At 37.1% G+C, this 22,998-nt stretch overlaps 1 protein-coding gene across 3 annotated transcripts in view; it reads left to right on the forward strand.

Annotated features, from left to right (window-relative positions):
• The first annotated feature begins 1,531 nt into the window (after positions 1-1,531).
• Positions 1,532-22,998, forward strand: part of NSUN3 (NOP2/Sun RNA methyltransferase 3) — a 56,597-nt gene continuing 35,130 nt past the window's right edge. The window contains exons 1-4 of one of the 3 annotated variants that reach the window (XM_025873125.2): positions 1,532-2,391; positions 3,297-3,406; positions 13,291-13,634; positions 22,110-22,264. In XM_025873125.2, the coding sequence (XP_025728910.1) occupies positions 2,386-2,391; positions 3,297-3,406; positions 13,291-13,634; positions 22,110-22,264 (615 nt within the window). In that variant the 5' untranslated portion in view covers positions 1,532-2,385. Of the gene's footprint in view, positions 2,498-3,296; positions 3,407-10,085; positions 12,969-13,290; positions 13,635-22,109; positions 22,265-22,998 lie in introns of those variants that run through there. The other 2 variants (XM_025873119.2, XM_073892296.1) reach the window with 2 other exon arrangements.

Raw genomic sequence — 22,998 nt, forward strand, 5'->3', positions numbered from 1 at the left:
ATGTAAATATGAAAATTCATAAAATGCACAGAAGTCTATAAAGTATACTCATCCTGAAACACTTCTTATATCAAATGGCTTCAGAATAAAATTGCTTAGGTATGTAAAAATTCTTTTCCTTTGTACATATTAAGCTGCTTTATTCTTTAATACAGTAGTAATAATAAAAAAATATAATTTCTGGTATTTGTGTCAGCTCAATTTCTTATATCTGCAGTGGTTTAAAACAAGTCTGGTAACAGTTTCTATTTTTAAAATAAAGCGTGGAACTTTGTTTATTCTTCAGTAGGTATTTGGTATAAGGTAGGGGAAATCCACTTTCTCATGATACATTAATACTGATTCTAGACAGGTTAATGGGTTAAATATTAATGATCAAACTGTAAGGAAAAAAAAGGGAGAAAGAAACAAATAATTGCTTGCATCTGTGGGAAGAAATTTCCAAACCAAAAGCAATGGAATCAATTACAAAATCAAAGAACTGATTGCATAAAATTTTTAAATATTTTTACATTTAAAGGGTTATAAGAAAAAATGGGAAAGTACTTGAAAATGTGATATGGTTAACATCTCTAATATAAATGTAAATAAAAATAGCACTAAGACATAGATAAGTGGACATGAGGTGGTAAAATTTACAAAAGAAAATAATTAGTACGATTTGAAACCTATTCAAACTAAGAACATAAAAAAATTATAAGGTTATCAGACATGCAAAGAACGATGAACAAGCATGTTTATCAACAGTAAGAAGGTAAGTTAGTATAGTGACCTCCATACCTTGGAATACTATGCAAATTTTAGAAATGATGTATATGAAGAATTTTTAATATAAGAAAATGTTTATAATAATAGAATACATTATATGTAATATTTGATCAAACTTGAAAATGTGTAAAACTAGAGGAATCCATCAAAATGTCAATATTGACGATTTCTAGTGGCATTATGTTCAATTTTCATTCTCATAGGCTTTTGTTTTTACATTTTCTTCAGTAAGCATTAGCTTATTTAAAATCATAAAATAGAAACATGCTAAAAAAGGCAAAAACAATATAATAGAACCAATATGACCTCTTTCCAAGCATTACACATCCCCTTTCCCTAATAGAAATATAGTGTATATGATTTCTACTATCTCCTTAAAAGTCTTTTAAATGTCTATTTTGAATTATACTACCATATTAATTAAATACAACATTTATAATGAGCACAGAAAAAAATTTATAAAATCTCTTATGTATAGAGGCTGATAGACTAATGACTTTAAGCAACTAACAAACTGCATGCATTTAATTACTTCACTCCTTAATACTTTATTTTCTTTTGCACCAAAGCTAAAATCATTTTTAGAGTATTGGGGAACTTGTTTAAGTAAATATATTAAGCTTCAAATCACATTAGTGGCGATATTTTTCTTTTTACATGGTTCTAAGATTTGTACCTATGGTATATGCCTATATCGATATTTTGAACATCAAAGGTCTCAAAATGATGACGCTCTTTAAATATCGGGGACCATATGAAGCACTGATTTCCTGATGAATTGCTGATTGCTGTTACAAGAGAGCAACTAAACATCAAAAACTAATGATGTAATATATGGTGATTAACATAACAAAAATTTTTAAAAAAACGAGAGCAACTAAAAAGTAACGTTAAAAGAGCAAATAAACTGCTGTTCCTATCAGAATGGGTGTGATACTTTCCTCAGAACATGTGACACTACCCATAGTAAAGGGTGGGAGGCTAGAGCGTAGGGTCATTCTGGTCTACAGGTATTTGGTACCAGAACGTGATGATAATTTTGAAGATCATTGTAGTGAAAATAAGACAGAGCAGCAGCTAACATTTGGGCATTTACTGTTTCCTACCTTTGGTGCTAAGTGCTATACTGTGTATTTCAATTAATCATTTAACTCAGTTAAAAGAGAGATTATCCCCATTCATCTCTAGGAAATAACATGCTTAATTTCTTCATCATATCCATCCCTTTTACCCTTTGTTCTAAATATCTGAGCTAAAGGGAGCTTATCAAATTTGGTAGATTCAGTAACTAGCAGCCTCTGAGACCATTTTACAACAATGATCATTATACAAAACCTAATAGTGGCAAAGTTACAATTCTTTTTACTGAACCATCAGCACTCAGCAAGCCACTGTTCAGGGCAAGGCTTCACTAGAAGCTCCAGCCACTCAAGCTCCACCCACGGGTCTCGCTACGCCCTCAGAAGTAAGCACCGCCTCCACCAGGCGCCGGCGGAAGTAACTTTGTGCGCGCGTGCCTCTCGCGGGACCTACACCCCTTTTTGGCGAGATTTCGACGACACGGACAAAGCAGTATCTCGCGGGAAGTTGAACCGGAAAAGCGAGGGGTAGAAGTGAATGCGGGTAAATCTCGGATGTGAGGCTGTGCTTTTGATTTCCAGGAGGTTTTAGATGCTCGGTTGTGTAGACCTCTTGTTTGGCATCTCGCGGCGGGATCATGTTGACCCGGGTGAGGGCTGGCACTCGATTGGGAGCCTCTGACTGAGTCACTTTAACGGGCCGAGGTGGCGAGGGAGGGGGTCGGGATGGGGGAACTTTGCGAGCTGTTGGTTTCTTTGGTTTCGCAGTCCAAAGTCCCAGAGTAATGCTGAACGCGCGAACGCCTTCTCGTGAGCGTTCTCTGTCGGTTTCTCCCAAGACTCACCTGCGCCCCCGTAATTAGTCTGTTATCCAAACGGCAGACCTGAATACCTCTTCCCTTAAGCTTTGGGCAGAATGCAAGCTCCACAGGGCCTGAGACTGTTAGCTGCTCCATTGTGGGAGCTTAGAACAATGTTACATAGTAATACCTCGCTAAACTTTGGATGAGTAAATGAAATAGAATTGCAAGGAAGTTTCCACAGGAAACGAGTGACTTTTTTTTTTTTTGAAATAACCTTTTTAGAATAATTTTACATTTACAAAAAAGTTGCAAAGATAATACTCACTTCCATAGGCTTTTCACTCAGTTTCCCCAAATGTTAACAACTAGAGTGACTTATTTAATTTTGTTCCTTTGACGCAGCTTCTGTTAAGTCCACTAATTTTCAACGCCACAAATCCTTTAACCTTTGCTCTATTTGAGCAATAATTATTTGAAGAAACCCTCTTTTTTCATAAATACAATTTTGTTACGTTTGAGGTAATGCTCCCTTGCAAGAACTAGTAATAATCGTAAAACATGTTCTTAAGAAAAAAACCCTGCTAATTTGAGGGTTAATAAATTTGTAATATCAGATTGTGTCAACAGCGTTTTCTTGTCATCATAGCTGAAAGCAAAATCAGAGAGGAAGCTTGCAAAACAGATTTGCAAAGTTGTATTGGATCATTTTGAAAAACAGTATTCCAAAGAACTTGGAGATGCCTGGAATACAGTAAGGTTAGTATAATTCATCTCTTGATGCTTTATGTTAGAACACGAAATAAACCCTTTTGGGGGGAGGGGTGCTGTGAGTATAAAAGATAAAGGAATCTAAATCTGGCTGCCCTTTTCCTACAGAGGCTACAGAAGAGAAGAACTGTGAAGAAATAGATGGAAAATCATAGGAAAATGAAAAGGGGAGAAAGAAAACTTTGTAGTAATAGGAAAAAATTGTTATGACCTTGCCTTAAGAGCCATTGTTTTGATCTTTGAAACGGAATGCCCACCAGTTTGACAAAATTTATACTGTAACAGAAAAATTTAAAATTTTTGAGGGTATTTGACTAGTTTCTGAAATTCAGAAGGTAATAAATCTTTAAAGCTGGCACAGGTCTGTCTTAGCTAGAGTCACTTTATTTGGTTATCATATTTCTTCCCTGTGTTTTTGGCAGGCTGTGTTTTGAACACGTGTACACACACACAAATTCTCTGAATGTATTATTGAAAATAAATGTTTCATGCATAGAAGTAAGTGGGATAAGTTTGATTTGTATGTTTAGTGATTTTTGCCTTTGGTCAGAATGTTATTCCATGGGTTCTTTACATTGAGTTCCTTTTTTCTTTTTCAATTTTTGTTTAAATTCTAGTTAGTTAACACATAGTGTAATATTGGTTTCAGGAGTATAATTTAGTGATTCATCACCTATGTATAACACCCAGTGCTCAGCACAGATACCCATCACCATCTAGCCCATCCCCCACCAGCCTCCCCTCCAGCGACCTTCAGTTTGTTCTCTATAGTTAAGAGTCTCTTATGGTTTGCTTCCCTCTCTCTTTTTTTTCCCCCCTTTCTCTGTGTTCATCTGTTTTGTTTCCTGAATTCCACGTACAAGTGAAATCATATGGTATTTGTCTTTCTCTGGCTGAACTATTTTGCTTAGCATAATACATTCTAGCTCTGTCCACGTCATTGCAAATGGCAAGATTTCATTCTTTTTGATGGCTGAGTAATATTCCTGTGTGTGTGTGTGTGTGTGTGTGTGTGTGTGTGTATGTATATACATATCTTTTTTTTTTTTTTAAGATTTTACTTATTTATTCATGAGAGACGGAGAGAGAGAGAGGGAGAAAGAGAGAGAAGCAGAGGGAGAAGCAGGCTCCCAAGGAGCAGGGAGCCTGATGCAGGACTCGATCCCAGGACTTTGGGATCATGACCTGAGCCGAAGGCAGACGCTTAACCATCTGAGCCACCCAGGCGCCCTATATACACATCCTTAGCCATTCATCAGTCGATGGACATTTGGCCTCTTTCCATTATTTGGCAGTTGTTGATACTGCTGCTATAAACATTGGGGTGTATGTGTCCGTTTGAATCAGTATGTTTGTATCCTTTGGGTAAATTCCTAGTAGTGCAATTGCTGGATCATAGGGTAGTTCTATTTTTAACTTTTAGAGGAACCTACACACTGGTTTCCAGAGTATGGCTGCACCAGTTTGCATTCCCACCAACAGTGCAAAAGGATTCCTCTTTCTCTGCATCCTCACCAACAACTGTTGTTTCCTGACTTGTTAATTTTAGCCATTCTAACTGGTGTAAGATGGTATCTCATTGTGGTTTTGATTTATATTTCCCTGATGATGAGTGATGTTGAGCATCTTTTCATGTGCCTGTTGGCCATCTGTATGTCTTCTTTGGAAAAATGTCTATTCATGTCTTCTGCCCGTTTCTTAACCGAACTAATTGCTTTTTTGGGTGTGGAGTTTTATAAGTTCTTTATATATTTTGGATACTAACCCTTTATCAGATACATCATTTGCAAATATCTTCTCCCATTCTATAGGCTGCCTTTTAGTTTCGTTGATTGTTTCCTTGGTTGTGCAAAAGTTTTTTGTCTTGATGAAGTCCTCATAGTTCATTTTTTCTTTTGTTTCCCTTGCCTACATTGAGTTCTTACATAGTTCCGTTCCCCATAGAATACAGAGAGCAAGACAGTCCCCATATCCAGTTTGCCTGCAGTCTGGTGTTCCTGGGGGATAGGCGGCTAGTTAAAACTATATAAACCATTAATTCCATAAATATCCTGATAGGAATAGGCAGGAGAACCTTCTTAGTTAACAAAGCCTGAGGGTGCCAGCAAAGACCTGAGGAGAAGCCAGGCCTTGGTGACTTAACAGGAGTTACCTTAGCAAAAAAAAAGATAACTTAGGCTGAAAGAAGAGGGTGCTTCTGAAGCTAGGGTGCAAAAGCCCAGTACAGTTTGCTCAGTAAAAAAAGATTATGTAGCTGTAGACAATGGAATTTAGTCACATTGTTGTCTTATTAAATCTCTTCTTAGACCAACTCAATAACACTTTCTCATTTACAAAGGACAGCTTTAAGCATTTTTTTTAAAACAAGAAGTATTGGCTGATAATAAAGTCTGAGGTGATTCTGAGATAATTTTAGGACAAGTAACACTGTTTTAGAAACTTGTAAATACTGTAATATGAAAAAGTAGTTTATGGTTGTGGTTTCTATTTCAAAACTAGATTTTAAAATGGATGTCTTCTGTCACAGAGAAGAAAGAAGGATGATAGTGAAGTGTAATAAATTCATTATGTTTTTGTATGTAAAGTTACTCACATAGAATAGCCAAACAACCACATACCTACTGCATGCTTATTATGTGCCAGATGGTATTGGCTTTATGTGATCCTCAGAACAAAGCTCTGAGGTCTGTTTCCCATTTTTCACGTGATGAAACTATAGAGTTTAAGTAATTTCCCAAGTTTACTTAGCTAGTAAGTGCAGGAGCAGGGATTTGTGTCTAGGCTTTCTAGTTCAGGAATTTCCACTGCTAACCCCTAATCTCACACCTGTGGTGTAATTAGACATTCATGGATAACTTTAAAAAAAAAAAAAAGGTTTTAAAAGGTATATTGTCTTCAGATTTTATAGTAGTCTGGCTACCCATACCCTGTAATGAGTTATTTTTCTATTTAATGTGCTCAGACAGATTTGTAAATTATTGTTTGACCCCAAACAAAATGAGCATTGAACCTCGAATCCATTTAATTAGCTGTGCCTTCTGCTTCATCTACCTTTTTGTTGGGTTTTCATGGTAATTTAAGTTTTGCATAAATGTGCTAAATTTGCCATGGGCAAAATAAAGGCTGAGATTAGAAAGTAGTCTGAACATGGAAGATGGCATGGGGAAGTAAGAACATATATATATATATATATTTAACTTTTTTTTGGAAGACATAATGTCATGCTTTCAGAGTCTATTTACTTCCAGGGAAAGGTGAGTGCATTGTTTTCTACCTAGAAAGGGATTTACTTATTTTTAGTTTCCTGTCTTATCTAAGACATTTAGATAGTGGGGAAGATTTAGTAATTATTTAAATTTATTGTTTTGTAATAACCTTTTTTAAAAATTACCTTCTGAGCAGGCCTTTAAAGTTGTTCACAGTGGGTTCAAGTTTTGCTCTGCTCATTACCTACATTATCTTTCAGGTAAGCCCGTTCATGGCATGACTGAACTTCCCTCAATATGCTGCCATCTCAAGCTGTGCAGTCCCCTCTAAGCTTTGTTACATTCTTCTCACTATTTTCTGGTAACTTCACTTAGTTTGATACTAGGCAATCTCAGAAACATACTATTTTTCCCTTCTAAACCTATGTTGTCATTTGCCACTTGCATGTTTTTTCTCACTTGTTGAAGATATCACCATCAGTATGTTTCCTCTTTTCTCCTCCACACCTTCAAAGGTAAAGAATGAAACTTAATTAAAAATAAGTCTGACATTTACCCTCAGCTCCTGGGAGGTTATCTCTAAGCCCTTGGAATGTCCTGCCTAGAGTGACTTTGTTTACCTGGGGCATTGGGACACACTGGAAAGTCTTAACAGCGTGATTTGTAGTCGGGGCTGTGGGCCATGGTATCAGCTTGGCTTCCCACCGCTGAGCTCTAAAGGACCTGGAGAATAAAGATTAGCCAGTTGATCATGTTTGTGTGATTGGGCCCCAATAAAATCTAGATGCCAAGCTTTTGTTGAGCCTTCCTACTTGCCAGTATTCCTATGCATATGGTCACACATTGTTGCAGGGAAAAGTTGTCCTTGCCCATGATTCCACTGGAGAGGACACCTGGAAGCTTCATGCTTTGAATTTTCCTGTGCTCTGCACCATGTACCTCTTACCTTGACTGACCTTGACAGTTTGGGGGCTCCAAAACTATGGACTGCCATACACCACTACTCTGCCTCCATCAAAATCTAAATGCCCACCAAATGCTTTTCCTTCTTCCTGAGAAATTTCTTAATTTGGATTTCATTTGTATCCCCTTTTTTATTAGTGTTTCTCAGTCCATAGTCTCTCATGGTTCGTCTCCCCCTCCAATTCCCCCCCCTTCATTTTTCCCTACTATTACTGTTTTTAAACAATTCTCCATCAAGCTGTCCCATATACCCTTGACAAAATTAGTTCTGCCTTTGTGTTTCCATTGCGTTTTGTTGATAACGGCTCTTGTAATTCTTTCACGATTGTGTTGTCATAATTTATTAAGTTATTTTTTCTGACAAGGGAGGGTCTTGAAGAACCAATACCTTAAGACTTGAGCAAGTCATCTACTTACTCACAAGTTAGTGTTTATAAACCAGGCACTGTTCTAACCACTGGGAATACAGAGATGGATTATATATATTCTGCCCTCAATATATATGAGGGGAGGATTAATTGGAAATCTTTATATGAACTTTGGAAATTTTGTGTGCACTTTGTAGAAAGCAAAGCAAACAAAAGAGCCTCAGTTAAGTCTGGCCTGTTTGTAAATATTTTTTTATTTAGACACTCTTCTCCAGAGTTCACATAGTTGACATATAGAGGGGAAAAAATATAGCAGATTGCATTAGCAGAATCTGTGAACGGGATGGAGTGGGGTGGTTGGAGAAAGGAGAAATGAACTAGTATCTCTATTTCTATTTTGTCCCTTATGTTAACTTTACACAAATATTCAACCTTAATTTGTGCAAATCCCTGTGAAGTAGTAACTTTTAGCCCCTTTAAAAGTCAGAAGTTAAAAAGTACCAATTTTAATGGCCAATCCAGGCCTGTGATTGAATGAAAATAATAACATCAAATAACATTGTCCAAATAAAACATTATACAATTTTTTCAAGGGATATGTGTGCACAGGCAAGTGACAGCAATCAACTTCCAGATTTTCAGTTTTCATGTATTCTCTTTCACAAAATTACTCTGATCCTTATGTGCCTAAGGGAGTACTTATTCTCCTTTCCCAACCTGACTTTGTTATCTTTCTCCCACTTTACAAAAAAAAGGACACATTTTCAACATCCTGATTCTTCCACACTGCATTTCTCCAGGGTCATAACACCTCTACCTGTCAGAGACTATTGGAGTGTCATTTCAAGGGTTGAGAAAGTAAATGACTAATGACTAACAAATTCTTTGACAGGTCAGGTGGTTTCCAAGTTTTGCTTTTAACAAAAAAGTAAAGGAGCTCCAGTTGAGTTGTCAACTAACAGGTCATTTAAAATATTTTTGAAGATAGATCATTAAGTGATTTGGGAATATAATTCAGAAATAGAAGTCAAAAAGAGAGACATTGCTGTAACAAAATATATTTAATTCTTACCCACTTATTTAAGTGAAGGTTTTTCTCAGCCCTTGTAAGAATACAAAACAGGAGTATAGTTGATTTGGACCCTGACTCAGTATAGCCCTAGGTAATATTCATCTCTGGATATATGGGGACCAGGGTCAGGGGGAAGCTCATTTCATTGAGATCCATTTCCTGACACTTTTCCTTTTTATGTTTAATAATTATGAAATCTATGGTAAATATTTTGATCAACTTTATACTAATAATTTTACTGATAACTGAATCCAGAAGTTACCATTTTAACACTTAGAGATTTAGGCCATAGTGAAAACAAATTTAGTATATATATGTGTGTGTGTGTTTATGGCAGAGAAGTACGATAGGGTAATAAAAGATTTCAAGCACAAAAATCTATTAAGATAAAGTTATATGGGGAAATAGAATGTAAACAGAAAAAGGAACTGTAAAATTTTCACCTGTTCAAGAAGAGTCAGTCCATGAATTTTTAAATGGACAATGATGGGTTTCAAAATCACTCTGGTATTTAGGTTCCACTGGATACGTTTTAAAAAATGGTGTAATTTATATTTTAAAATGTCAATTTTTATAGTATGCTGGAAATTACGTTCTTAATCTGTGGTGAAGATTTTGATGTCAACTTAAAACGTGTCAGAGGGTACATAGTTTTTTTCAAAATGGTCAGTGGAGGTACTAGCAAACATCTTCAGGTCACTGATCTTGTGGGTCCCAATTCTGCTAGCTGCTGATTTACTTGAACTTCTGTCATTGAAGACCAGTAAGTGGAACAGCTTCAGACCCCTCATGAATCTTCAGAGGAGTCCTGGAGTGTGGTGCCTGGTGAGTGTCTTCTTAAGGTCCTCTAATGTACACTGCCAGTATTGTCTGCTGGGCTACTTGTCCATCCATTCAGAGCTTTGGACTTGAGCAGCCATTGGCCTGCCAGCCCCAGGGGCATCATCCGGCCAGTGCACTGGAGTGTTAGAGTGTGTGTGTGTGTGTGTGTGTGCACGCGCGGGCGTGCACATGTGCTAAGGAGAGGGGAAATCACTGGTGGTGGGGTGGGTGGGGTGCTGAGACCCACATTAATATGCAGTTTTGCTCTCTCAGCGGTAGGAAGCACCAGCTTTGAGCAGTCCCTTCATCAAGTGGTCCTATTGCAGGTGCTCAGGGCAGCGCATATCAGGCTATTCCCACTGTTAGGAGCATTCGGAGGCCAGGGCACTGACACTAGGCGAGGGTTGGAGTGAAAATTCTCTGCCTCTCCCCTGTGGTATGCCACTAGTGCTACAGTACCAAGGTCTCACACTTCATTAGACTTTAAAGTCAGCCAGGTTTTGAATCAGGTATTTCTGCTTAATAGTGATAGAACCTTGGGTGAGTTGCCAGATTTCTGAAAGCTTCAGTTACCTAACTTCTAAAATGGGGGTAATAGCTGTCCTTCACAGTTGTGATTGTTAAATGAGCTAAGCAGGCAAAATGCATATTGTAAACAAATCCATAATTTTTATTATTAATATCAGGGTGAGGTGGAGCAGGTGGATTTGCTTGTAGGTAGAAAGGTTTCCCTGAGGAGATAAAGCCTAAATCGGCCTCTCAGCAGAGAGTAGGGGAGTCATCCAGGCTATAGATGGGCCATTGTAGGTCACAAGAAAGGTCATTTTGGGCAGAGGGAACAGTTTATCCTGAGACTGGTAAAGGCTAAAGAAAACTTATTCCAGGAAGTTCAGGGACTTCAGTAAGGCTGCATATAGGTTAGAAGGAGTCAGAAAATTTGTTTAAGCAAGTTCTTATTTTATCTAGTTGTTAAAGAATGAGAATAATTTCTGAAGATTGCTGACTCACTCTGCCATAAGTATATGTTGTTGTTTTTTTTTTCCAAGATGTATTTATTTGAGAGAGAGTGAGTGCAGGGAGGGGCAGTTGGAGAGGGAGAGAGAAGCTTTAGCAGACTCCTTGCTGAGCTCCCCATGTGGGACTTGATCTTAAGACCCTGAGATCATGACCTGAACTGAAACCAAGAGTCAGATGCTTAACCAACTGAACCACCCAGGGGCCCCAATAAGTATATGTTTTTAAATGCAATGAGGTTCTCTCCCCTAGAGTCCTTCAGTGAACTTTATCATATTATATTTGACCCATATCATCCGCCATGAGCCACACCAGACTACTTTTAATTACCCAGTGCACCGTCCTTCATACGCCTGTGCCTGGGCTATTGCCTTTGTCCTTGGATTTCCCTTCTCATTTTGTCCTATGGTATTCCTCCTTATCCTTCAAAATTTAACATATTGTATAATACACAAAAATAGTGTTCCTAAACTAACATAACATACAATAAGGTTAAAAGGAAATATGCAAGATAAATAACCTTTACTAAGGAATCTGAAAGAAAATGTGACTAAATGGAGAAACATTGTAGTCAGGGTTGGAAAGACTAAATACAATAAGGATGTTAATTCTCCCCAAATTTACTGCATTTAATATAATTCTAGTCAAGGTTTCTATCTACACAAATATTTTATAAATTATTTTTTAACTGACCCAACTGATTCTAAAGTTCATCTGAAAGAATAAACATTCTAAAATAGCTTTGGAAATTCTGAAGGAAAAGAAAAGAGATTTGCTCTGTCAGATGTTAACCAATTGAAAGTGTCCTACCTTTGTTAGCTAAAGGAACAAGGCGCTCCAATCTGTATTAATTAAATTATGTTTCTTATTTCTCTGTTAAATGAGTCAACACCCTGGGTAGATTTTCATCCAGTTTGGAAGGGTAAGGTTAGGATAGACTGAAATAAAAGTTAGAGCAGTGACATTTGCAGATCTCCCCTTTGGGTCTGTTTTAATGCGGTGGTTCCCGAAGTGTGGTCCTGAGGATTAGCAGCATTATCATCACTGGAGAACTTGCTAGAAATGCTAATTCTCAGGCCGTGCTTCTGACCTACTGTATCAGAAAATCCTGGGGTAGGGCTTAGTAGTCTTTTACAGACACTTGATGCCTGCTAAAGTTTGCAAAGTACATTCTTAAAAAAAGTTGTCGGGCGCCTGGGTGGCTCAGTTGGTTAAGCGACTGCCTTCGGCTCGGGTCATGATCCTGGAGTCCCGGATCGAGTCCCGCATCAGGCTCCCTGCTCGGCGGGGAGTCTGCTTCTCCCTCGGACCCTCCCCCCTCTCATGTGCTCTCTCTCTCTCTTTCAAATAAATAAATAAATCTAAAAAAAAAAAGTTGTCATCCTCCAAAATTCCTAAAACAGACACACTGGGCTCCTCTGTTGGTGGACCATCATAGTAAGAGGCAGTGAAGGAGAAAGCAGTTTCACATATTAGCCCCCAATTGAAATTCACCTGGCACAATTCCAGTCGCAGGTGTTACATTTCAATCCAGCCATTTCTCACCTAGGCAACTCCAGGGTGACTAGCAGCTGGGATTTGTTTAATTGACCATGGTTAATGAGGCTCCCAAATAACTCAGCTAGAAAGGTGAGCTTGTAAATAAATATTTCCTGCTATATCATCTGTCAGTTGATATGAGCTTCTGACTGTTAAGAGATCTGTTGGACCGAATAAAAAATTAGGAAAGAGAATCTTCTGGTGAAGGCGGGAGGGGGGGGGGGTGCGGTGCTGTCAATCCATAAGTGATTTTTAAACCATCCTTGGTTTTGTATCATCTGAACCACTGATCGCCTCATTAACTCTGTTACTGTATAGTTCACTATAGTTTTCCATACTTTTATTTCATGAGAGGAAGACTTTAACACGCACTCTTTAAATACCCTTTAATGATAGTACTTTTCCCTCCAATATTAATAGTCTCAGGTTTTAAATTTTGTCTTTTGAAAAACATTTGTGCAAAGTGATAGACTGACATCTCTTTTGATGTATTCAGAGGTAAGTAAAGACAGGCCATGTGTTTTTGGCAAGATGTTCTGCAGGAAGGTCCGGACTACTAGGCGCAGGTGAGGCATTCCCCTCTGGTGCAGAATTTAAGGGGCCCCTAAAACTCAATAATCAAATAATACTTTAATGGGCACAGTTCATACAAAAGAAAGAAAACCCATGATGAATAAAATACTAAAGTTTTAAATAAAGGCAGGATCGTAACAGTGGTAGGTTGAGCCATATTGGAGCCTATGGCAAAAGGGCAAAGTCAGTGATAACTAATCCTGACTTAAAAAAATCACAGGTAAGTGTGAAACTAGGACCACATTCATTTGATTGGTAATATAAAATTGTGTTTGTATATATAATATTAATATTCTTTTGTTTTTCTATTTCTAGGGATATACTAATATCTCCATCATGCTGGCAATATGCTATCCTTCTTAACAGATTCAATTATTCCTTTGAACTGGAAAAAGATTTACATTTAAAGGGCTATCACACACTCTTTCAAGGATCTTTACCCTACTATCCTAAATCAATGAAGTGTTACCTTAGCAGAACTCCAGATAGAATGCCTTCAGAAAGACACCAAATTGGAATTTTAAAAAAATACTATCTCCTGAATGCTGCCTCTCTTCTGCCAGTATTGGCTCTGGAATTAAGGGATGGGGAGAAGGTTCTGGATCTGTGTTCTGCTCCTGGAGGCAAATCGATAGCTCTGCTGCAGTGTGCTTATCCAGGTAGTGTGCTTTTCTTTCAGTAATTGACAGCTTTTAAATATCCATATATTACAAAATACTTTTAAAGTATATGAGAAAAAGTGTAAGATTGAGTTTGCAGACTTTGAAAATCTGAAAAAAACAGGACAGTATGTCGAATGGAAATTTTAGCTAAGAAATCAGTGTTAATTTTTTTTTTCAGCTACATACTAGCAGATAATTTTGAACAAAACTACCACATTTTGTAAACCTAAATCTGTCAGGTATTACGAATCCTGATAAGCCAATAATAAAGATTATTTATTTTATCATTGACTTTTTTACTTGAGAGTCTTGTATTGATATCTCATTATACTTCTGGGTAACAAAATATAACATTTAAGGTCATTTTTTGTATCATTAGACCATAAGGTTATAAGACAGTTCTGTCCAATACATATATAATGTGAAGTGCATATAAAATTTTAAATTTTTAAGTACTCATTAAAAAAAGCAGAAGCAGTTGAGATTAATTTTAGTAATACATTGTAACCCAGTACATCCAAAATATTATTTCAACATGTAATCAAAATAAAAGTTATTAAAGAGATATTTTGCATTCTTATTTTCTTACAAAATCTTCAAAATGGGCATGTATTGTACAGCACATTTCAGTTTGGACTAGCTACCTTTTAAGTGCTCATAGCCACACGTGGCAAATGGGTATGATATTAGACAACGCAATTCTTTTTTTTTTTTCTTTTTTTAATTTTATGTAGTTGACAGAGAGAGAGAGAGAGCACAAGCAGGGGCAGCAGCAGGCAAAGGGAGAAACAGGCTCTGCACTGAGCAGGGAGCCCAATGTGGGGCTTGATTCCAGGATTCTGGGATCATGACCTGAGCCAAAGGCAGATGCTTAACCAACTGAGCCACCCAGGCTCCCCTAGATAATGCAATTCTAAAAGACTTTTTGAAAAAGTTTTTTGGAAGTAACTTATCATTACCATTATTAGTATAAAAATGATGACATGTATGTAAATGTACATTTTTATAAATATTTGTTAAAAGTAATGAGTCAACCAACATTCATCATAAATTATTTTCCTAATTAGATAATAAGACTTTTTAAAAAATTATTTCAGATTTCCCTGGGGAAATATTACTTATAGCTTGGTAAGACAGGGTTCAGCATCAGTTCTGTCTAGTTTCTGTTTATTTGATGGTTTTTATAAATGCAGATGCTGTTGTTTATTTTAGATAAGATGATGGAAATGGTACGAATTGTGTTATAGTAGTTTCACTAAGCTCTTTAAATCTTGAGTTATGACCCCAAAGCACAGAGATATTTTTCATCAAGCATTATTTTAATGATCTGTTAGGTGAGCACTCTAGGTCCGCTTTTGATTTTGTTGAAGGGAAAGGGTTACAAACCATCTCAATTACAAAAGGCTACTTTGCCTAGTTGTTTAATTCATTCACTTTCTTAGCCAAGGTACCCATGTGTTTAATTGCCTTTGTTTGGTGCCATGTAAATTTCTACACCCTGGCACAATTTGCTGTAATAAGATTCTGGATGAGTGGGAAGCATGCTCCTCAGATATAAGGTTGGTGAAAGGTCATTGTGAAAGAAGATTCCCTGACCAGAGATGTTCTTTAGGAAGTTGATGATTTGAAAATTGATTCTTTTAAAACTATCCAACTTTGCTTATTATCCCTTAGAAAGTTGTTATGTATCCCTAGGGCATGCATATCCCAGTTTGAAGACTGCTAATTTCTATCTTCCTTTGAGAGCACTCCCTGTTGAAATATATTTCAAAAACTTTGATGAGAACTGTGAATCCAGTTCTACTAGGCATTGGTACAAATATATCAGTTAGCTGTGTATTTAGGAGAAAACATACTCTGTGTTTTAGCATTGTTATTAAAACTTACTGAAGCTTGCTGTATTTTTTAATGTAAGAAATCAGAACAAAAGATAGTTTAGTAAGGTTATTATTTTTGTAATTTGAGCTGAAGGTTTATGGAATCGTATTATAAGGAGTATTTTTACTTTCATTCTTTTTGTGTTCTTTGACAGTATTTTTATTTTGTTACATCAATTTTGAATATAGAATTTTTAGTATTGTAAAAAAAAATGGAAGAGAAATATTAAATTTGGGTACCGTGTTGAAGAGAGAGCATTTTAATCCTAATTAGGCTATAAATATTTCACATGCTTATGATAGGGAAGGTGATTTGATTAGGAATACAAATGCAAACTGATAATATTCTAGGAGTTTGAAGTGGAGAAGAATCTTCCTGTTCTTACATCAAGGGCAATGAACTACAGGCAGTGTTCCAAGTAAAGAAGCTTTTCATCTAAGTAGGACTAATGATAATGGTTTAGTAAGAAGTACAGATGTCTTCATGCTGATGCTCAAAGCCCAAATTAGGTTAGTTACAGTGCTTGAATTTGGAATGCGGAAGCAATGCTAAAATAAGCTTTTAAAAGCAAAACCTAAAATGATGGCTGCAACTAAATGTGCATTTATACAACAAATTTCTTTAGATCGGTACTGGCCTTTATTCTGGGCCAAGAGGCTCATAGCTTTGAATGACTAGAAAGCTCATATTTTAGGATGATTAAAGAAATTAGTTTATTTCTCTTTTGGTCCAGCTGCTCCCACCTGTTAGCACAGTGATGGATTATCCATTTTTTGTGGGGTTTTTTTGTTGTTGTTTTTTTGTCAACACAGCCTTTGTTATGTCCTGGTCTTGACAGAAAAAGAAAACAATTCTGATTCTAAATAGGAAGGCATTAACATACTAAGAATGATGCAGCTTGATGGAGTGGCTTATTCAACTTCCTTGCTCTGAGGGCTCTGTCCTTCAATGAAATTTTCTTTGCTGTCAGTGATACCTTTTTGACATCTAGTTAGCCTTTGGTAGAAAAGATTTGAAAGACTCCTTGCTTTACTGAATTGCTTTTATCCTGCTTCCTGCCCCCTTAGGCCTCCAGGCCTTTTGCACACCCTATGGGTATCACTTTCCTCCCCCTCCTCCCCTGCTAACTTTTTTGTTCATTCTTCAGGTTTTCACTCAGGAATCAACTTTCCTAGAAAGCCTTCCAGAACTCCCTGCATTCGATGCACTTTTTATTTTGGTGGTAATAAAAACATTTCGGAATAACCTAGTATTTGCCGAGGACAGTACTAATCACATTGCATAAATCTGTGTTTTCAAACATTTTTTAGTAGTCTTTGCTTTCAACACTTACGTTTTATTTCTATTTATATATGTGTTTCTGAAGTCCTAGGGCTCTAAGAAACACAGTGTGACTATCACTGATGTATATGATCTTTAACCCTGCAGCACCATTGGTTGGGCATTATTATCCCCACTTTAAAGATGAAACCAAAACAAAGAGAAGTTAACCTAAATTGCCCTAGGTAAGTGGCAGAGCTGCAGTCTGAACTCAAGTTTTCAGAAATGTGCACTTGACTGTTTTGAGGTCTCCTGATGTCACTCAACTACTGACTTGTCCAGCATCCTCCATTAGACAGCTTCTTGAGAATTGGAGAGGTTCTCACTTATCTTTGTGTCTGCAGCTGCTAGCACCGTTTCCAGTTCATAACAGGTACTTAGTAAACCAGAATCTTGAAGTGGTTGTATTCTCAGATGTATTTTAGTCTGTTGTCGACCATGTTTTAACAAATTTGTTGTGAAGTTTTAAGATTGCTTCCGGATATCTCAGAGAACCTTATCATTAGCCTTCATATCACTTCTAATGTATGGACAATGTCATTATTCCAGTTTTTACATTGAGGGGGCATATAATTCCTCAGATAATCATAATTATGGCATCAGTGATAGTCACACTGTGTTCCTTAGATAATTACTCCAAGGAGTAATTAACAGAACTGAAAATAGGCAGAATTGAGTTTTTTCCAAGTTAGTTGCACCAAAATAAATGAATGAAACTAGTAGCCCAATATCTTTCCATGGACCAAAGGCTGCCTTACACAGTTGTAAAGCCTCAATAACTTTTTCATACATTTTTTAAATTCACTCCCTTTCCTGCTTAAATGAAGAAATACAAAGATTTGGTTTATTTTTGACGATTTAAACATGAAGTTAATTCTTTTTCAATGTAGTAAGTCTTAGTATATATATGAAACTTGGGTTGTGATGTCTTATATTACATATTTTAAAAAGTTTAACCAGTCTAAGACAATTTCAAATAAAATCTACATCTAGGTCAAACAACATTATAACATAAAGCTATATTTTAATGAAGTTATTTTAAAGTGCTGAATTAAGAATCTTGACTAAAGCTGTAATTAATGAAAAGCTGACCTGATTTTCAGTTTTAACAATTTAGATATTCTTTATTATAATGCTATGTTTCAAATCAACTCAGCCACATTAGTGAGCACGTACTATGTGTGCAAGGCTTTGGATGGTAGGTGTGGAACTGTGAAAGATGTAGAAATAACTAAGATTTTGGTTCCTTGTAGAATGACAAACTAGGTCTCCTAACCAACCCTCCTGCTGAAAACAACTAAAAAATGTAGGATATAATATTAAAAACAGAATCTTTAAATGCATTGGTGATCTCCAAATATTCAGTGACCAAAATCTAAGAGATAATGGGAAACTAGAAGATCACTTGAGCATCAAAGCCAGCTTTTTACTTGTGAGCATTTGCTTAACCTGAAAAACTTGCATGTTGATTTTCATTTCTTCATGAGAATGTGGGAATAAAAGACAAAGCCAGAGCTTGCCCAAGAGATAATCTAGGAGGTTAACTTACAGAAAGCTGAGATTCCAAAATAATATACCCTCCATGTAAAGTAAACTAAGAAGAAATTGTCCTATCCCAAGGAACTGAAAGGAAAACTGTCTATTTTCAATTTTGATGATGGAGGAAGAATGGAAATACCCTCTGAAATTGTGTAAGCACAGCTAAGCCAGTGTAGACCATTATAGTGAAGTTGCAGAACATTGAAAATAAAGAGAAGATCCTCCTAAAGAGAGGACAGATAGTTTATCTTCAAAAGAGTAGAATGAGGATTGACCTTTGAGGGTAACAGTGGAAACTAGCATTCAGAGGAATGATGTTTTCAGTGTCCTAAGAAAAGATGACTAAAAATCCAGAAGTATATTCACCAAGATATCCCTGAAGAACGAAAGTGAAATGGACATTTTTTTTTTAGACAAAGAGAATATAAGTTTGTCACCAATGATTCTGAAAGATGTGTTTCAGGAAAAGGGAAAGCCATTGTAGATGGATGATAAAAGATAACAAGAAGAAATGAAGAACAAAGAAGATGGGAAATATATGGATAAATCTAAAAGTCATTGACTATAGAAGACAATGATAATGTTTTGTGCAGTTAAAAAATGTAAGCCCAAATAAAACCCAAATATACAGTAACAGCATCTAGTTTGGGAGGGAGAATTAAAAGATTCTTACATCTTTTAGGGAAAATGGTAAGGTTGACTAACTTTATATTTTTTTTACATAAGCATGTTAAAAATTTTAAGTTTACATATGCATGTTAAAAATAATAGAAATGGAATATAAAATATTTAAACCAGAAAAAGGGAGAAGTGGAATGAAAAATAATTAAGACATGGGTCTTTCCTTTGAGTCTCTTAGTATCTGATGAGGACAAGGTGTGACTTTGGGGAGCTTTCTTGGCCCCAGTTTATGCTCCATCACAGATGTCTTTGGCTTCATCTTTACTCCCACTCCTTAAAGGCTTCAGACCCTTGAATTGTTTCCAGATTGGAGAAACCCTAGAAAAGATTCGTGCTGTTCCTGCAGTTACCTGCTGCTAATGTTACTACTGCCACAAATTGAGGAGCCTCCAGATAGCTTCCAGCTTACACGCAAAAATCACCACACCTGAGTGGTTGCTGTTAACTGGCCTTGGGACTCTGGCTCGCCTGTAGGGGCCAGATAGCACAAACCTGAACTGTGTGGAAGTTATCAACTCTTGGAATGGACTTTAACCAATGAGAGGCAGGAGACAGAAGATGACAGCAGATTACTTGTTCTTCCTCCTTACTCCACTAAACCCCATAGTTTCTTCCAAGGCTCAGCAATTTCAGACTGTGGACATATCCTGAGAGATGACCAGTGCTGTAGCCACCTTGATTACAAACCTTTTTATATTTGTGCTCCATCTTTGTATGATTTACTTCCTTTTTTTCTTTCACTCTAGTTTCTGTTTGGTTGCATCTCCTCCATAACATTAACTTTTGCCTTAGGTCATTTTCTAGTGATTTAAGGTTTTTAGACAACTGTCCATAAGCTGCATTAGCAAATCCTCTAAAACCCCTGAAGTAAACACATAAATTAAAAAGGAGTGTACCACCTGTGTAAATGTAGTTTTAAGGTGATTTCTTATTCCTTTCCCCCCCTAACAAAATCGATGCCATCTCCTAAGTGCCTTCCATATAGAAATTGTGGTGCAGTGGTAGTAGAAAGGGTAAGCAATGCACACGAACATCTCTCTTGAGGTAAAATATGGTTAAGTACTATAGAAGTGGTTCAAAGTATGTATGAGAAGTGGACAAGTCAGTCAAATTTGGTGGAGCACAGAGTATGTTGGTAAAACAGTGGGAGGTTAAAATTGAAAGGTGGTCTTGAGGTCTCATTATCTCAGACCTTGAAATAAATCAATAGTTTGAACTTTACCGTATGATAGGAAATCATTAAATGTTTTTTTTTAAGATTTTATTTATTTATTTGAGAGAGAGAATGAGATAGAGCATGAGACGGGGGAGGGTCTGAGGGAGAAGCAGACTCACTACTGAGCAGGGAGCCCGATGCGGGACTCGATCCTGGGACTCCAGGATCATGACCTGAGCCGGAGGCAGTCGCTTAACCAACTGAGCCACCCAGGCGCCGTCATTAAATGTTTTTAATCATGGATTGACAATCAGAGAAAACATATGGATAGATATATCTATAGAGAGAGATATGTAGATGTATATATATTTATACATATATATTTGAGCAAAGGGTTTACAAAAATATTTCCCCCTCTGAATTACAATTTCACCTTCATGTAGTTCTCTAGCTTTGTTTCCCTGGTAACCTGACAGATTGTCACTACGTTTCCAGGCAACATTACTCATGATAAAAAAGACCCTGATAGGTAAAATGCATGTGCACTGGGAGAAAGATTAAATAAGCCCCAGAGATCCAAAAGGGATGCCCTGATTGGGTCTTCCTGAGTGCATTGATTCTTGTTCCTGGGCAGTCCTCTTGTAACTGGGCATCCCTCATGGGGATCCCGAAAGCTGTGCCTATGAAGTTGTTAGAAGAAACGTTGTCTTCTGTGGGACATGAAGCTTTTAAGCCAGGACAGCTCCTACATTTGCCCAATGTGAATGTGGAAGATCCACAGAAGTGGCCAATCGTTAAGTGCTTGTATACTAGGTTGAACATAGAGTGCCAGTTGTGGAAAATAACTAAAATATGTGGGGGAGAAGACAGGAAGAATGTTTTTTTAAAGATTTTATTTATTTATTTGAGAAAGTAAGAGTGAGCAGGTTGAGGAGCAGAGGGAGAAGCAGGCTGCTGAGCAGGGACCCCCCTCCCCGCAACATGGGGCTCCATCCCGGGACTCTGGGATCACGACCTGAGCCGATGGCAGCCGCTTAACTGACTGAACCACCCAGGAGCCCCAGGAAGAATTTTTAATAAGGTCTGTTTGTACAGATTTCTCTTGGCCCTGACTCCCCATCTCTGGTGATAAGAATATTTCTTCCCTTCTGGTGTAGGGAGAGTATTTTTCATACAGGATTTCATCTCCTTTTAGGAAAAAAAAGGAAGGTAAAAATGCCCTTCCTGCATCTGCTATTCAAGTGCCTTTAACTGAAAATAATCAACATGCCAAAGTGGCATATTTTGGAGAGGCATGTTCTGAATCCTTTACTAGATAAAATCCCCATTTGACACATGAAGAAACAGACTTTTTTATATGAAGTCATGAACATTTTTTATTAACATATAGTGTATTATTTGTTTCAGAGGTGGAGTTCAGTAATTCATTAGTTGTATATAACACCCAGTACTCATTACATCATGTGTCCTCCTTGTTACCACCTTGTTACCCCATACCCCCCCCCCCAGCAACCCTCAATTTGGGAAACAGACTCTTGAGAGCTAAGTAACTTCCCAGTTACGGGAATTATGACAGTTCATAATTTGAGCGATGTCTTACTAATACCATGAGGTATTGGTTGTATAGCATATCTTTAGGAATCCATAATTAAATTTGAATGAATAAATGGTCAGAGCTTCTGACAGGCTGTGTAGGCAAGACTATTGTGAATGTTTTGTGTGTGTGTGTGTGTGTATTGCTGTTTTTAAAACCTAAGATGATCATAATATTTACCTCTGTGCTCTATTTCTGCATAATTACAATGAATTGATTTCTTTCTGAAATTTATTTGATCAAAAGTGGAAATTTAACAATTCCATTGCATTCATTTTAAAACTTTTTAATCCTTTATGTTTAGGTTATCTTCACTGTAATGAACATGATAGTCTGAGATTGAGGTGGCTGAGGCAGACATTAGAATCTTTCATCCCACAGCCTTTGGTAAAAGTAATTAAAGTGTCTGAATTGGACGGCAGAGAAATGGGAGATGCCCAGCCTGAAATGTTTGACAAGGTATAGTTATTACATTGTGACAAACTGATGGGCTCCCAGTGATACCACTGTTATGTTGCTTTGTTTTCTTGTCTTCCATCTGCTTCCAGACATAGCCTGATACAATTTCTCAGTACTCTGGGAAATTTTGATAAAGTGAACAAGGAAGCAGTTTTCATTTGATGGTCAGCATGATTCAAAGGAAACGGTAACATTGGGATTGGGGATTATTGAATTTTTTTTTTTTTAAGATTTTGTGTATTTATTTGACAGAGAGAGAGAGACAGCAAGAGAGGGAACACAAGCAGGGGGAGTGGGAGAGGGAGGAGCAGGGAGCCCGATGCAGGGCTCCATCCCAGGACCCTGGGATCATGACCTGAGCCGAAGGCAGACGCTTAACGGCTGAGCCACCCAGGTGCCCCTATTGAATGTTTTTTATTTCCAGGTGCTTCAAAGATAGTCAGGAAAAGAGCAGATATTATTTGGGTCAGTGCACAAGTATGTACACTATATAATTGCTTTAATTTGATAACATTTCATACCAGAGTATGACAGTTGAAGAAAAAGAACATTTCAGCAAACCAAACTTGAAATATTAGTTCTCAAAAATAAATGCTGAGAATCCAGAAATATAGAATGTCTGTTTAAAACAAGTAACTTTTGTAAAAGTTTTTGCTATAGTCCTCAAGAATATGAAATATGAGTAGACATTAGTAGACTTTTAGCCCTCCTGTTCCCTCTCCCTGCCAAAAAAA

Source organism: Callorhinus ursinus, unplaced genomic scaffold, assembly GCF_003265705.2.
Source record: "Callorhinus ursinus isolate GAN/ISIS: 27379988/994484 unplaced genomic scaffold, GSC_fseal_2.0 scaffold1, whole genome shotgun sequence".
Lineage (NCBI taxonomy): Eukaryota > Metazoa > Chordata > Mammalia > Carnivora > Otariidae > Callorhinus > Callorhinus ursinus.